General features: G+C 41.2%; 1 protein-coding gene across 2 annotated transcripts in view; it reads left to right on the forward strand.

Annotated features, from left to right (window-relative positions):
• The first annotated feature begins 996 nt into the window (after positions 1-996).
• The window catches only part of LOC148347607 (V-type proton ATPase 116 kDa subunit a 1-like), a 30,990-nt gene continuing 18,270 nt past the window's right edge, over positions 997-13,716 (forward strand). The window contains exons 1-18 of one of the 2 annotated variants that reach the window (XM_088323116.1): positions 997-1,085; positions 2,620-2,749; positions 2,825-2,903; positions 3,013-3,110; positions 4,036-4,164; positions 4,236-4,318; positions 4,401-4,527; positions 4,607-4,689; positions 4,869-4,962; positions 6,391-6,603; positions 7,460-7,610; positions 8,723-8,862; positions 8,944-9,107; positions 9,242-9,332; positions 9,437-9,555; positions 9,965-10,181; positions 10,325-10,432; positions 12,625-12,825. In XM_088323116.1, coding sequence (XP_088179242.1) covers positions 2,633-2,749; positions 2,825-2,903; positions 3,013-3,110; positions 4,036-4,164; positions 4,236-4,318; positions 4,401-4,527; positions 4,607-4,689; positions 4,869-4,962; positions 6,391-6,603; positions 7,460-7,610; positions 8,723-8,862; positions 8,944-9,107; positions 9,242-9,332; positions 9,437-9,555; positions 9,965-10,181; positions 10,325-10,432; positions 12,625-12,825 — 2,214 coding nt within the window. In that variant the 5' untranslated portion in view covers positions 997-1,085; positions 2,620-2,632. The remainder of the gene's footprint in view (positions 1,086-2,619; positions 2,750-2,824; positions 2,904-3,012; positions 3,111-4,035; positions 4,165-4,235; positions 4,319-4,400; positions 4,528-4,606; positions 4,690-4,868; positions 4,963-6,390; positions 6,604-7,459; positions 7,611-8,722; positions 8,863-8,943; positions 9,108-9,241; positions 9,333-9,436; positions 9,556-9,964; positions 10,182-10,324; positions 10,433-12,624; positions 12,826-13,716) is intronic. The other variant, XM_088323117.1, reaches the window with a different exon arrangement.

Raw genomic sequence — 13,716 nt, forward strand, 5'->3', positions numbered from 1 at the left:
TCGGACATCCTGGACCTGAACCTCCCACTTCTACTCAACGATTTACTTCGTGCTTTTTGGTCCTTCATGATCCCAAATCATTTTATGTTTTCCCTTTAGCCTAAAAAGTCTTGTATTTGACACCTGTGACATCCACTGAGAACATCTAACATCCATCCATCCATCCATCTATCTGTCAAACATGTCTATGTTTCTTGCACATGTTGACTGCATTATGTTTACCGCCTACCTTGCACAGTGTTCGACTATTTTTTTTTGCACTATGATGACTATTTTTGCACCAAATGTATAATTACACAAACCCTTACGATATCAATACTTGTGTAAATATTGTGTAAATTATAACTATAACCTTATCCTCCTTGTTTTATAACCTTATCTTCTCTGTTCCTTTATCGTCTTGGCTTTTTTTTTACCTCACTGTGAATGTGTGAAACTGGAGTGTCATTTCGTTGTCACAATATGTTAACCCATTTTGTAACAATGACAATAAAGGTGTATTCTATCTATCTATCTATCTATCTATCTATCTATCTATCTATCTATCTATCTATCTATCTATCTATCTATCTATCTATCTATCTATCTATCTATCTATCTATCTATCTATCTATCTATCTATCTATCTATCTATCTATCTATCTATCTATCTATCTATCTATCTATCTATCTATCTATCTATCTATCTATCTATCTATCTATCTATCTATCTATCTATCTATCTATCTATCTATCTATCTATCTATCTATCTATCTATCTATCTATCTATCTACATCATTTTGTGAACGTCTCAGCGTTTGACTTTTAAAATAAAAGTTAACACCATAAATTGATTTGAATACAAATTTTCACTACACTTCAAAAGACGTAACAAAATATTTGAATTGGTGCATAATTTAATTTTATGAAATGCTTTTTTTAATAAAACCCGTGCTCGATAGGCAGCGTCTTTGTGCTCTTATTTTGACTTTGACAACGGATTTCCGGTTTATACTGTCGTAAATCACACTTGACGCAGAGCTTGGTACCGTAGCATCCCGCATCCTTGACCGTCCACAGATTTCACCACTTTTACGTTTTGACGGTAAGTCTATTAAAAAACCGCACACCAACAGTTTTAACACATTATTGGTTGTTAAAGCTGTCATTTTTGCCGTATTATATTTGACGTGTGGGCGTTAACGGCGACAACGTGACAAGGTGGATGAGGGATGTTTCCCGCGGCTCCATTTTGACACCTGCAGCTTTTAGCTTAGCGCCACAAGATGGTGGTTTAATAACTGTCAGGCAGGAGGATGGGGACCACGCAAACTCTAGACGCTATAGATGCTGTCACAGAGATGGACGGCAGCTGCGTCCTTGAGCTCAAGGGCACAGGGAAAGGGAGGATGCTCATAGACATGGCCTCCAATTCTCTTTCAGCTGCGCTATAGTCCACCAAGCTAACAAGTTATAATGACCAGATCAAAATCTGAATTCACCCTCACAATATTTCATAGGAATATGATTTACCATATTTTCCGCACTATAAGGCGCAACGGGTTATAGGGCGCACCCCCAAAAAATAGTTTTTGGTCCTATATTTTCCATACATAAGGCGCACCGGATAATAAGGCTCTACAATGGGAACGTTGACAAAACAGTCAGATAGTTCAGTAAAACTTATTACCCCCTTAACATTCCGAAAGCTTGCAAAGAAGCAAATACGTGTCTCAGATATGTACGGAAACAGTGTCTGTACGATGCCACTCAAATGCATCGTTCCAAATATCATTCGGAAGGTTAAAGTCTTGGGATTCAAGAAATGCCAACCATTCCTTAGTTTCTATTTTATTTTTTGCTGGCAACTGTGTGGACAGCAAAGTAAGAATTTGATTGTGCAGGTAAACGGGGTTCTTTACTGTGCATATGACAAACACTTTGAATTGAATTTAGATTAAAAATAGACTCATCACAGAAACATCAAGATCGTTCTAAAACAACATACCAGGAAAATATAAAGCCGCATAGCTCACCTAAGTTCTCTTGCAGCCATCACGTTCAATAATGATACGTAACCATGGTCTTCTTACAACCGTGAGTGTAGTAAATCCAGAAGAGTAAAGTATTTACAAATACAGAATAGTAAAAAATGTTTTCTCTATGCCGTAGTGCAACCCAACGTGTGATTCATATTCATCTTTTTCGGCCAATTGCAGGCTTTGTTTTGCCCCTTTAGCCTATGCGAGCCTGTAAATGATAAAAAGGATCCGCCCCCTTTACTTCCAAATAACTTTAGCCAATAGTGACTGATTCAAATGATGAGTGACACATTGGTTAGGAAATGAAACGCCGGTATATAAATCCCAGCATACATCGCGGACTAATTCGCCTTCGGGGGAAAATCTAGTCGGCGGCCGCTTGCTTTAGTTGCAAGACTTTGTAACTTAATATTGATCCATATATAAGGTGCACTGTATCATAAGGCGCATGGTCAGCTTTTGAAAAAAATAAAGGCTTTTAGGTGCGCCTTATAGTGCAGGAAATACGGTACCTGTATTTGCATCAACCAGTGAGCAATCCTTATGAGAATTTACAATCTTATTGTAATCTAGTCTTATTTGTGGTGTGTCCCGCAGCCAAACGATCATCATGGGGGAGCTCTTCAGAAGTGAGGAGATGACCCTGGCCCAGCTGTTTCTCCAGTCCGAGGCAGCTTACTGTTGCGTCAGTGAACTGGGAGAGCTGGGCATGGTCCAATTCAGAGATGTAAGAAATGTCCTTTTTGATATCATAATATTTCTTGAGTTATTCTCACGGAACAATCGCTTTTTGCATTGACAGCTCAACCCGGACGTGAACGTGTTCCAGCGGAAGTTTGTCAACGAGGTGCGGCGATGCGAGGAGATGGACAGGAAATTAAGTGAGTGCTTGAGGCGGCTTCTTCATGTAATTTCGGTGGGCGGTTTCATCTGTTTTCTTTGGCCCCAAGAAAAAGAAAAAGTCCGCCATGTTCCAACTTTGTTCAATAGGGTTTGTGGAGAAGGAGATCAAGAAAGCCAGCATCCCAACTGTTGACACGGGGGAGAATCCCGAGGTCCCTTTTCCCAGGGATATGATTGATTTGGAGGTAAAGATACTTTAAAAAATTCTGGTATAGCATGAATGTTGATTTTTAAACAATATCCAACAGTTGACTTAAGAATATAATAACAATATGCTTTACCTAAGGAAGCAATTGGAAAAAATGGGAAACATTAATTTAGCACAGTAAAAATAAAAAGCTATCAGTATGCAGGCATCGGGTTTAGAAGTTATTTCTATTTCATTTAATTGTTAAATTGTAAATAGTATATCGTTTTGCCCTTATTGTTAGTATCAAATGTTTCGTTAAAAAGTGTTTTGGGTCACTCTGTCAGGACCAGAACGGAGACAGGACCCACTTGCGTTACGTTTCTCTCAATTTTATTAGAAGAAAGGAAAGGATTGTACCCAAGATCCGGTGATCGCTGGACGCGGGAAGCAGGTCGCTCTGAACGCGGAAGTGGGACTTTCGTGGCGAGCAATGGCGGTGTCAGGAACGGGAAAAAACGGGTCAGTAGCTGAGGCAGGAGAGCAAAAAACATGGTCGGGATCAGAAACGAGTCGTGGTCAATATCACAAAAGGGGTCGAAGCCGGGAAACAGACGGGAGCAAAAGCAGGTGGGAGTCAGGGTCGAAAAAGCTTGCCTAGAGTACACTGAGGTTTGCAGACGGACTGACAACAGGTGACAGAAAGGAGTGGGTTTAAATAGGGCCAATTAGAGTCCGAGGGAGTTGGCGTTAGCCCTTCGCGCTAATCACTAACAAAAGTAGCTCTCAACTTAAAAAAGGTTGATGAACCCTGGTCAAATGTATTGAGTATAAAACAAATAAAGTCGCTAAATTGTGATAATTAATCTGTTTTTTCCAGGTTTGAAATGTTTCCATCCTATTCGATTTATTATCCAGCCATCAAGCATTTCGTTTCAAGTACCTCTGCCCAAGTGTTGAGAGTCTGGGATGTTGCTTTGCAGGCTACCTTTGAAAAGTTGGAGAACGAATTAAAGGAGATCAACACCAACCAAGAAGCCCTGAAGAAAAACTTCCTTGAGCTGACGGAACTCAAACACATTCTTCGTTGCGCGCAGCAGTTCTTCGATGAGGTCTCGTAGAGTTCCTCGTCACATTTGAATCACATTATCAGAGGATTGGAATAATCTTATCTGTTACATAGATGGAGGATCCCAACTTGCTGGAGGAGTCATCAGCCCTGATGGAGGGCAACGAGGGAGGGAGAGGGGCTCCACTCCGATTAGGGTGATAGTTTTTGATATAAAAACGTTCAAATGTCAAATATCAATCCCCCAAAAACGTTTGGTGATGTATCGCCGTCTTACAGCTTTGTGGCCGGCGTGATCAGCCGAGAGAGGATCCCAACTTTCGAGCGAATGCTGTGGCGGGTGTGTCGCGGTAACGTTTTCTTACGCAAAGCGGAGATTGAGGACCCGCTTGAGGACCCAACCACAGTCAGTGCAAAAACCCAGAGAGGGAACAAGGCCTGTTTCCTTCGATTATTAGATTGATAGATTCCTTTTTTTCTGACAGGGAGACCAGGTCCACAAGTCCGTCTTCATCATTTTCTTCCAAGGTGACCAGTTGAAGAACAGAGTGAAGAAGATCTGCGAGGGGTGTGTGCTCATCCTGCTATTTGTGATTTTAATCTATATGCAAAACATTTGACTTGGTTATTAAGTTTTGTATGCAGAAACTTTCAATATCCAATTGACTTTGCCCAACAATTTAAAGGGGCATTTCCTTCTGTCTCCTTTAACCTTGATTATATGAAATGTTTATTGTTTTTTTCCAGATTCCGTGCTTCTCTGTATCCTTGTCCGGAGACTCCACAAGAAAGGAAAGAGATGTTGGCCGGAGTCAACAGCCGCATTGACGACCTCCAAATGGTAAATTTTGAGGGTTTTCCTTATTTTTATCTATTTTTCTTCTTGCTTGACTTATTTGCTGCCCATTTGCAAAGATAGCTTACTAATGAATTATGTCACGGTTGCCCATTGCCCTCACTTGGGTCCGCCCGTTCGCCCGCTCGTTGCCTGATTGGCTTCCCTCCTATTTAAACTCAGTGTTCTCATTCACTCCTTGTCAGTCCATCAACGAACCTCTGCACTCGCAAGGGATGCATTTTGACTCTGTCCGGTATCCTGCTCGTGTATCCAGTATTCGGTATCGATCCTGCCTGTCCCGTCCTGTCTGGTATCGTGCTCCAGTCTCCAGTATCCGGTATCGATCCCGCCTGTCTCGTCCTGTCCGCTATCTTGCTCCAGTATTCTGTATCGATCCCGCCTGTCTCATCCTGTCCGGTATCTTTCTCCAGTCTCCAGTATCCGGTATCGATCCCGTCGGTCTCGTCCTGTCTGGAATCTTGCTCCAGTATCTGGTATCGGTCCCGTTTGTCCCGTCCTGTCCGGTATCTTGCTCGTGTATCGATCCCGACTGTTCCGGTATCTAACGTGTGTCCTGTATCGATCCCATCTGTCCTGTCCGGTTTCGATCTCGTCGGCCTCTGACTTCTCTGTCTCACTTCTTCCGCCCAACGATCGCCGCATCACTGGCGTTTGTGTTCACGCGCATGACTGCTTGTGTGAAAACGTTACGCGTCTGGGTCCTCTGTCTGTTCGGGTTCTGACAAATTAGTCTGTTGACCTATCTATCTACTGTATTTATATATCTGACTGGCTGGCTCTAAAGGGTTCTTTAAAGTAATAAAAAGGCAGTCAGTTCAGGTTTAGTTAGAGCACCAACAATATATTTTTTTCATTTGGTGAAAATCCAATATGGAATAGCGTTTATTATCGTCACCATAAAAGTTTTAGCCTCAAAACTGTGAGTGCTAGCAGGCTTTTTCTGTGTATTATTCTTATCTGCAACAGACTGTTGTCCTTGATCAAAAGTTGTGCAGTCCAGAGATTACTACGCAAAGGAAAAAGCACCTATTCTGCTTGTCGGCGCTAATACTAGCCCTGTCAAACAACAGAACTTATTATGCGCATACAATAGAACATTTGGCTCAGGTTGTAGGGGACAACTAATCATTGGCTAAAACGAGTCAAGACATTTAGTGAGAAGGTTGGAAAAATGCAGGGGTTCAAAACAGGAAGAGCCTTTGAAGACTACATTTGAGAAGTTGTGAAACACATGCAGATGTTGTTCTTCAGCCAAACTGTCAAAATATGCAGAATGAATCACTTGCTTTATTATACAGTAAGGGGCAATAAAGTTGGGTGTTAGAAATCTGTTTTAAACAACAGTGTAGTGAAGGAAAAAAATCCCTTTAACCGCCACGTTGAGCTCACTTTTTGACTATCCCAACCCAGGTGCTGAACCAGACTGAGGACCACCGTCAGCGGGTGTTGCAGGCCGCCTCCAAAACAATGCGAGTCTGGTTCATCAAGGTTCGCAAGATGAAAGCCATTTACCACACCCTCAACCTGTGCAACATCGACGTCACCCAGAAATGTCTCATCGCTGAAGTGTGGTGTCCGGTGTCCGATTTGGACTCCATCCAGTTTGCGCTACGGCGAGGAACCGTGAGTTTTTTGCACACACGGTAGTCTTCTCTCAATGAGCCATTCCTTAACAGTGCTCCGCTGATTATTGTAATAATGAAATCCATTGTAAAGAGTAGTTTTGGACTCACCAGCTTGGGTATCGGTGAACAGTTTTGAAATGATACTGGAAAGCGGGCAGCACGGGGACGCAGTGGTTAGCGCGTGTGCGGCACAGTTCTGAGGTCATGAGATCGAACCTTCCTGTGTGGAGTTTGCATGTTCTCCCCGTGCTTTCGTGGGTTCCCTCCCACATTCCCAAAAAATGCGTGTCAGGTTAATTGGCCGGTCCGAATTGTCCCTAGGTGTGAATGAGCGAATGAGTTGTCTGTCCTGTGTGCCCTGCGACTGGCTGGCAACCAGTTCAGGGTGTCCCCTGCCCACTGCCCGAAGATAGCTGGGATGGGCTCCAGCACCCCCGCGACCCTACTGAGGATAAGTGGTGGAGATTATGGATGGATGGATGGCTACTGGAAAGCGACGAGTCAACACTACCCTCAGAACCTAAAAAAAACTGCCCTATTTTTTGTATTTTTATAAAGCCAATGATAACTACATGTCTGTCAATACATGATCTTATATATCTACATATATATATATATATATATATATATATATATATATATATATATATATATATATATACATATAGCTCCATAAGTTCATTTAGTTCGATTGCAGCACAACTGTCGATGATAATTGTCATTAAGATGATCCTTCCTAATTGTTAGCATGCCTGTGGCATCAGTTAAAAAGGCGTACTATACGTGTCAAATATTTTGGGTGGTTCAGTTCAATGCTTACAGATGAAACGTTAACATTATGCATTATTGCACAGGAACGAAGCGGCTCCACAGTGCCGTCGATTCTCAACCGAATGCAGACCAAGCAGACCCCTCCCACTTTTAACAAGACCAACAAGTTCACATCCGGTTTTCAGAACATTGTGGATGCGTATGGCATTGGCAACTACAGGGAAATCAATCCAGGTAGTACCGTAAATTCCGGACTATAAGCTGCTACTTTTTTCCCAAACGTTCAACCCTGCGGCTTATTCAGTGATGCGGCCAATTTATGTCATTTTTCTAACAGCCGCCAGCGGCGCTCGAGTTCAAGGCACATGACGCAGCTTACAAGCTAAACGCAATAGAGCAGTCCGATAAAGAAGGAAAAAGAGCTACTGCACGCAAACTTTACCTTGCGAGCGAGTTGCTAGCGTGTTTTTGAGTAAGGGAGCGTGGGACGACGTCCAATTGACTAAGTCTCTTTACCATACTAAAGGAGTACAACTTTAAAGATGTCAGTTATGAGAGGAAGAAGAGAACGTTTTACCGTGGTTTCTACATGTACGGTATTTTTTTTTAACAGACTCATTAACTGTATTGCGAGCGTGTTGTTAGTAGCGTTTTGCTACCCTTCACAGGCACGGTTTGGGATGAAAGTTATAATATTATTATCAAAGCTTTGAAAACTCTCTCGGTGTACCGTCTTTCTTTGTAAATATGTGTAACCATGTATAATATGTATTTGCAACTGTATATTTTTGTAATGTATTTATTTGTATTTATTTTGGACACTTATTCTGATAAGTCTTGCACTGACCAATTAAAAAGAAGGGGCGTAACAGACGCGGGGGATGACGGGAAGTGGGGACCGGTAAAGGTGAGTGTTTGTGGACACGGCAGACAATAGTGGATATATATTTTTCCCACCCTTACCTTTGGAAATGTCCCCTTTTTTTCCTTGGATTACTTTTAACGGGACCCGAACTCTGCTTGTCTGCAACAAATTTTAAGTACCGGTATCATTTTCCGGCTGTGGTTTTTGAACTGTGTACATTATGTTTAGTTAAAATCGCGGTACTCAAAGTAGGGTTTGGGTTAATTTTGCGATTATGTTACATGTTTTAATGCGGGCGCATACGGCTTATATACAGGTGCGGCTTGTGTAAGTACAAAAGCGGTTATCCTCTTTAAATGTGGTGGGTGCGGCTTATAATCAGGTGCGCTCTATAGTCCGGAATTTACTGTAGTTTTTTTTTTAAATGAGAAAGAATGAATATACTTGAATTAATCTCATTTGTTTTTCTCTCCGGTTGCAGCTCAATACACCATCATCACCTTCCCTTTCTTGTTTGCTGTCATGTTTGGAGACATGGGTCACGGCCTCCTCATGACGTGCGCCGCTCTCTATTTAGTCGTTCGAGAGAGTCGCCTTCTGTCCCAGAAGAGTGACAACGAGGTGCCAAAAAATAAGACCAGCATCCCACTTTTTACTGTTTTTGTCTATTCCTTGAGCTAAAGATGTCAATGTTGACGACAGATGTTCAACATGGTGTTTGCCGGCCGCTACATCATCTTGCTAATGGGGATCTTCTCCGTGTACACGGGCATCATTTACAACGATTGCTTCTCCAAATCGCTCAACATGTTTGGCTCGGGATGGAGCGTTAGGCCCATGTTTGGGCCCAAAGGGGCTAACTGGTCGTAAGTTCTCCCTGATTTTGTGCAACATTATCTTGCAATTTTCTTCTCATCAAACCTGTCATCATAGTTTTTCTCATGGGCAATTTGGGGAAGTCTCAAAAATCTAACCCTAATCAGTTACTGATGTCATCAAGGTTTGAAACTCTTGAATCAAACGGGGTTCTCCAGTTGGACCCAGCAATTCCCGGTGTGTTCAACGGGCCTTATCCATTGGGAATCGACCCGGTAAATCACCGATAAGAATAAAACCATACATATTCTTTTTTAGTTTCCTTGACGTTGAGATGAGCAAGTAAGATGATGCTATTGTTGTTCTCCCTTGTGTGTAGATCTGGAACGTGGCCACCAACAAGTTAACGTTCCTCAACTCCTTCAAGATGAAAATGTCGGTTATCCTTGGCGTCATTCACATGCTGTTTGGAGTCACCCTCAGTCTTTTCAACCATTTGTAAGTCACAAAGGAATCTTGTTTTCCTGTCATGTATTTAGCTTAGCTAGCCTTTAGCGTAGCTCATAAAACATCACAAAAAATTGCCTGAGAACTAGTACATTTTCACCAGACTTCTTTGAGTTATAAGGACTAAGTCTTTTTTAAACATTTCTACAACAAAAGTTATGGCTGAATACCCCACATTTGTTCTCTTTTGAAGTTTGAAACACAGATTCTTGTACTCCTTTGGGTTGAAAAGACCTGTACAAGATCTTCTTACTTCTTTCTAGTTTTTGCCAGAGAGCTTGCTCCTGATAGTTGGGATAAGCGTTGACCCAAGTTTGATGAAAAAAAAAAAGAACCGGATCATTTTTCCAAAGGGATTTTACACTTGATTCTTAACATTCCTGGAATGTTTTGATGGCAGGTACTTCAAAAAGCCTCTGAACATCTTCCTGGGCTTCATTCCCGAGATTGTGTTCATGTCCAGCCTATTCGGTTACCTGGTCCTACTGGTCTTCTACAAGTGGACGGCTTACGACGCGCTCACATCCAAAGATGCTCCCAGCTTGCTCATCCACTTCATCAACATGTGCCTTTTCAATTACAGCGATCCCACCACCAAATCTCTATATGCAGGACAGGTGCTCCTTTTTCCATTCTCATCTTGTCTTTGCTTTTGCAGTCTGCCCAAAAAAAACATAAGCACTCTTGCAAACTCTCTCACCGCCCAAAATGACCAAGTGAGCGTTAGCCCAAGTTAATCTTTATGTGTTTGAATCTTTAGACGGGGATCCAGGTTTTGTTGGTTCTCATTGCTCTTGCATGCGTCCCCTGTATGCTGGTTGTGAAAACGATGGTGCTCCGACGTCAGCACCTGTGGAAACAGCACCTGGTATGTCTATTTTACTGTCCCTACCGTTATTAGGCTCCCATCAGTCTATTCTCATTTGCATCATAAAGTTGTTTTTTGCTTCTATCCTCTATTTTGATATTGTGTTGATTAATGAGCCTGGTTGTTTTGCCCTTAAATGATGGCTTAAAGCTTGCCTTGGAAGCACTCTAAATATCTGATGACACCCTAAACAACAGACGATGTTAAGATAATAGTTAATAATTCACTATAGAAATTCAGATTTAACCCATGGTATTGCGATTTGTTAAAAAAAAAAATTACAATCTTGATTTTATCATCATCCTTTTTTTTAATTATTGCTAACAATTTATTTTATAATGTTACAATTTTAATGTAAGGAAAAAAACTGATATTTTAAGCCAAAATCGCCTTTTAAAAATGTTTAGAATTGTAAAAAAATGCTAATTTGTATCAAATGTGTGCGAGGATTAGCAATAACAATCTTGCTTTTTTTTAAGGGACAGTGTATTATTTAGCGCCAGGAAGTGGTAAAATACCTCTAGTTAAATAATAAGCAAAAATACATGAACATCATATGAACCTGTATTTTTTCAAAACATTTGTAAGTCAATAATACATAATTGCACTTATTTTACACAAAATGAGTCATCTTGCTGTTAAGGGTCCCCATAAATAAAAAACCTTGCAAAATATTGGGGGTAGAAAATTATAAGAAAAATGGTGTGGTTGGGTCACTTTGAGTCGAACTTAGTATATTTCATTGTGCTTTATAGCACTCGTTTTTGTTTGCAATACACAATACGACAGCATACTGTAGTCAAATAATACACACTGTCCCGTTAATATATCATTCAATTCATAACGATACAATATCATTGTATCATAAACCTCCCCAAATAAAATTCCATAATGGCCAGTATTATGACTTACAATTTTAATACAGCTCATATTATGTCCATGTGTGGCTTGTTTTGAATATAATTGCCGTTTTAAAATAAGAAATCAGCAATTATTGCAATTACCATAAATTCCGTACTATAGAGCGCACCTGATTAAAAGCCGCACCCACCACATTTCGGGACGAAAACCGATTTTGTACATACACAAGCCGCACCTGTATATTAGCCGCATGCGCCCACATTGAAAAAAAGCAACACATACACAAAATTAACCCATACCCGACACAGTCCAAAAATCATAGCCGGCAAAATGAACGGAAAATGATACCGGTACTTAAGGTTTGATGCAGACCTGCAGAGTCCGGGTGCCCGTTGAAAGTAATCCAAGGAAAAAAGTGTATATTTCCAAAAGTAAGGGTGGGAAAAATATATGTCCACTATTGTCGGCCGCGTCCACAAACACGTCTCACCTTTACTCCACTTCCCGTCAGCCCGTGTTTGCCCCGCCCCTTCTTTCTCATTTGCTCGTGCAAAACATATCAGAATGAGTTTATAAAATAAATACATGACAAAAATTTACAAAAAAATACATATTATACATGGTTACACATATTTACAAAGAAAGATGGTACACCGAGAGAGTTTTCAAAGCTTTAATAATAATATCATAACTTTCATCCCAAACCGTGCCTGTGAAGGGTAGCAAAACGCTACTAGCAACACGCTCGCGACGCAGTAGGCGGGTCTGTTAAAAAAAAACATACCGTGCATGTAGGAACCACAGTAAACCGTCCTCATCTTCCTCCTCATAACTGGAGTCGTCAAAGTCGACCTCCTTCAGTATGGGAAAGAGACTTTGTCACACGCTAGCAACACGCTCGCAGAGTAAAGCTTACGTGCAGTAGCTCTGTTTCCTTCTTTGTCAGACTGCTCGATTGCGTTTAGCTTGAAAGTTGCGTCATGTGCCTTTCTTTTTGCAATTAGCATGATGAGGATATGTCTACGCTAATTTAAATTGTGCAAAAGCTAAGGAGTTGCAGTCTTCCTCGGCGCATATATTCCACCGGTCTAAATCTTACCTTTTGTACTCGAGTGCATCACTGAATAAGCCGCAGGGTTGAAAGTTTGGGGAAAAAGTAGCGGCTTATAGTCCGGAATTTACGGTAGACATATTCCCAAAATACTGGCTCAACTTTTTGTGTTTCAAATCATGTTCAATAGAATCTGTTGAGGGTTTTTGATGCTGTTGTATAAAGTGCAAACCGAGGCTGGCTTTAAGCCCGACAAAGCTCTTGTGACTTTTGTATCTAGTCACAGAAGATGCAAGAAACCCCTGCTGAGAATCTAGAGCAATCTTTAGAGCGAACAGGCGCGTCCTCATCATGCACCGGGCTCACCCAACAGGGCACGCAGAAGTTCGGAGGGGTGCGGGTGGGCAACGGGCCCACGGAGGATGAGGCTGGCATCATGGACCACGACCAACTCTCACAACACTCAGAGGAGGGAGAGGAGGTCAGTGGATTATATTGCTTGTTTCACACTTGCATGCTGCACGTTTGTATCGTTTTAACATCTGCCGATGAATTTGGATGGATGTGCCCGTTGTTTAGCAACCACAGGCTAACAACGATTATTGAGAGTGAAAAACACCTCAATTTCCTTCGTTTAATCACTGAGAGTTAAATAAACACTATACTCGACCCCCAGGATACAACATGAATCTGTTTTGAGATGAAGATCACGAGATGAAATTGGCATATAGTGGGGGATATAAACCTTTAGTAATAAAAGCTTAACCCTTGGTTCTACTTGTGTCTAATATACGTGCATATGATTAAATAACATTTAATTTAACATACATGTAAAGGAAAAATTAAATCCTATAACCGGCGGTTTGACGTTACTTGAGCTGGTACAGTACAGTAGCGGGTGAATGCAGAGGGGGAGGAAACAGCAATGGATGAAAAATGAAATATATTTAATGACCTTCACTTGCAAAGATTCCTTCCTTTAATCGCCTCCTTAATTTTAATAACAGTCCCGGTCGTCGATTGGTTAAGGCCATGCAACTAAGCGATGGCAGCTTTTCCTGTGCCTTCTTTGTATTGCTTAGTAAAGGCAAGCTTTTTTCCTGTGGTTTTTGCTTTCCCCTTTATCATTACTACAAGTCTTGGGAACCATAGCAGATAAATACAATACAAAAACATACAGTATTGTATCGCTGACTCAGTCTTTATGAAACACATGTAATTCTAAACTGAATTAAAAGAAAGGCATTGTGGGAGGTAATTCAACCAATTCCATATCTGCATTATTATGATGCCATAAAGTTAACTTATAGCAGATTGGCATTTTATATGAAATCAACCACTAGCAGAAAGGCATCCAAAAGACATAACTCGT

Source organism: Urocampus carinirostris, chromosome 19 (assembly GCF_059441175.1).
Source record: "Urocampus carinirostris isolate Australia breed hairy pipefish chromosome 19, RoL_Ucar_1.0, whole genome shotgun sequence".
Lineage (NCBI taxonomy): Eukaryota > Metazoa > Chordata > Actinopteri > Syngnathiformes > Syngnathidae > Urocampus > Urocampus carinirostris.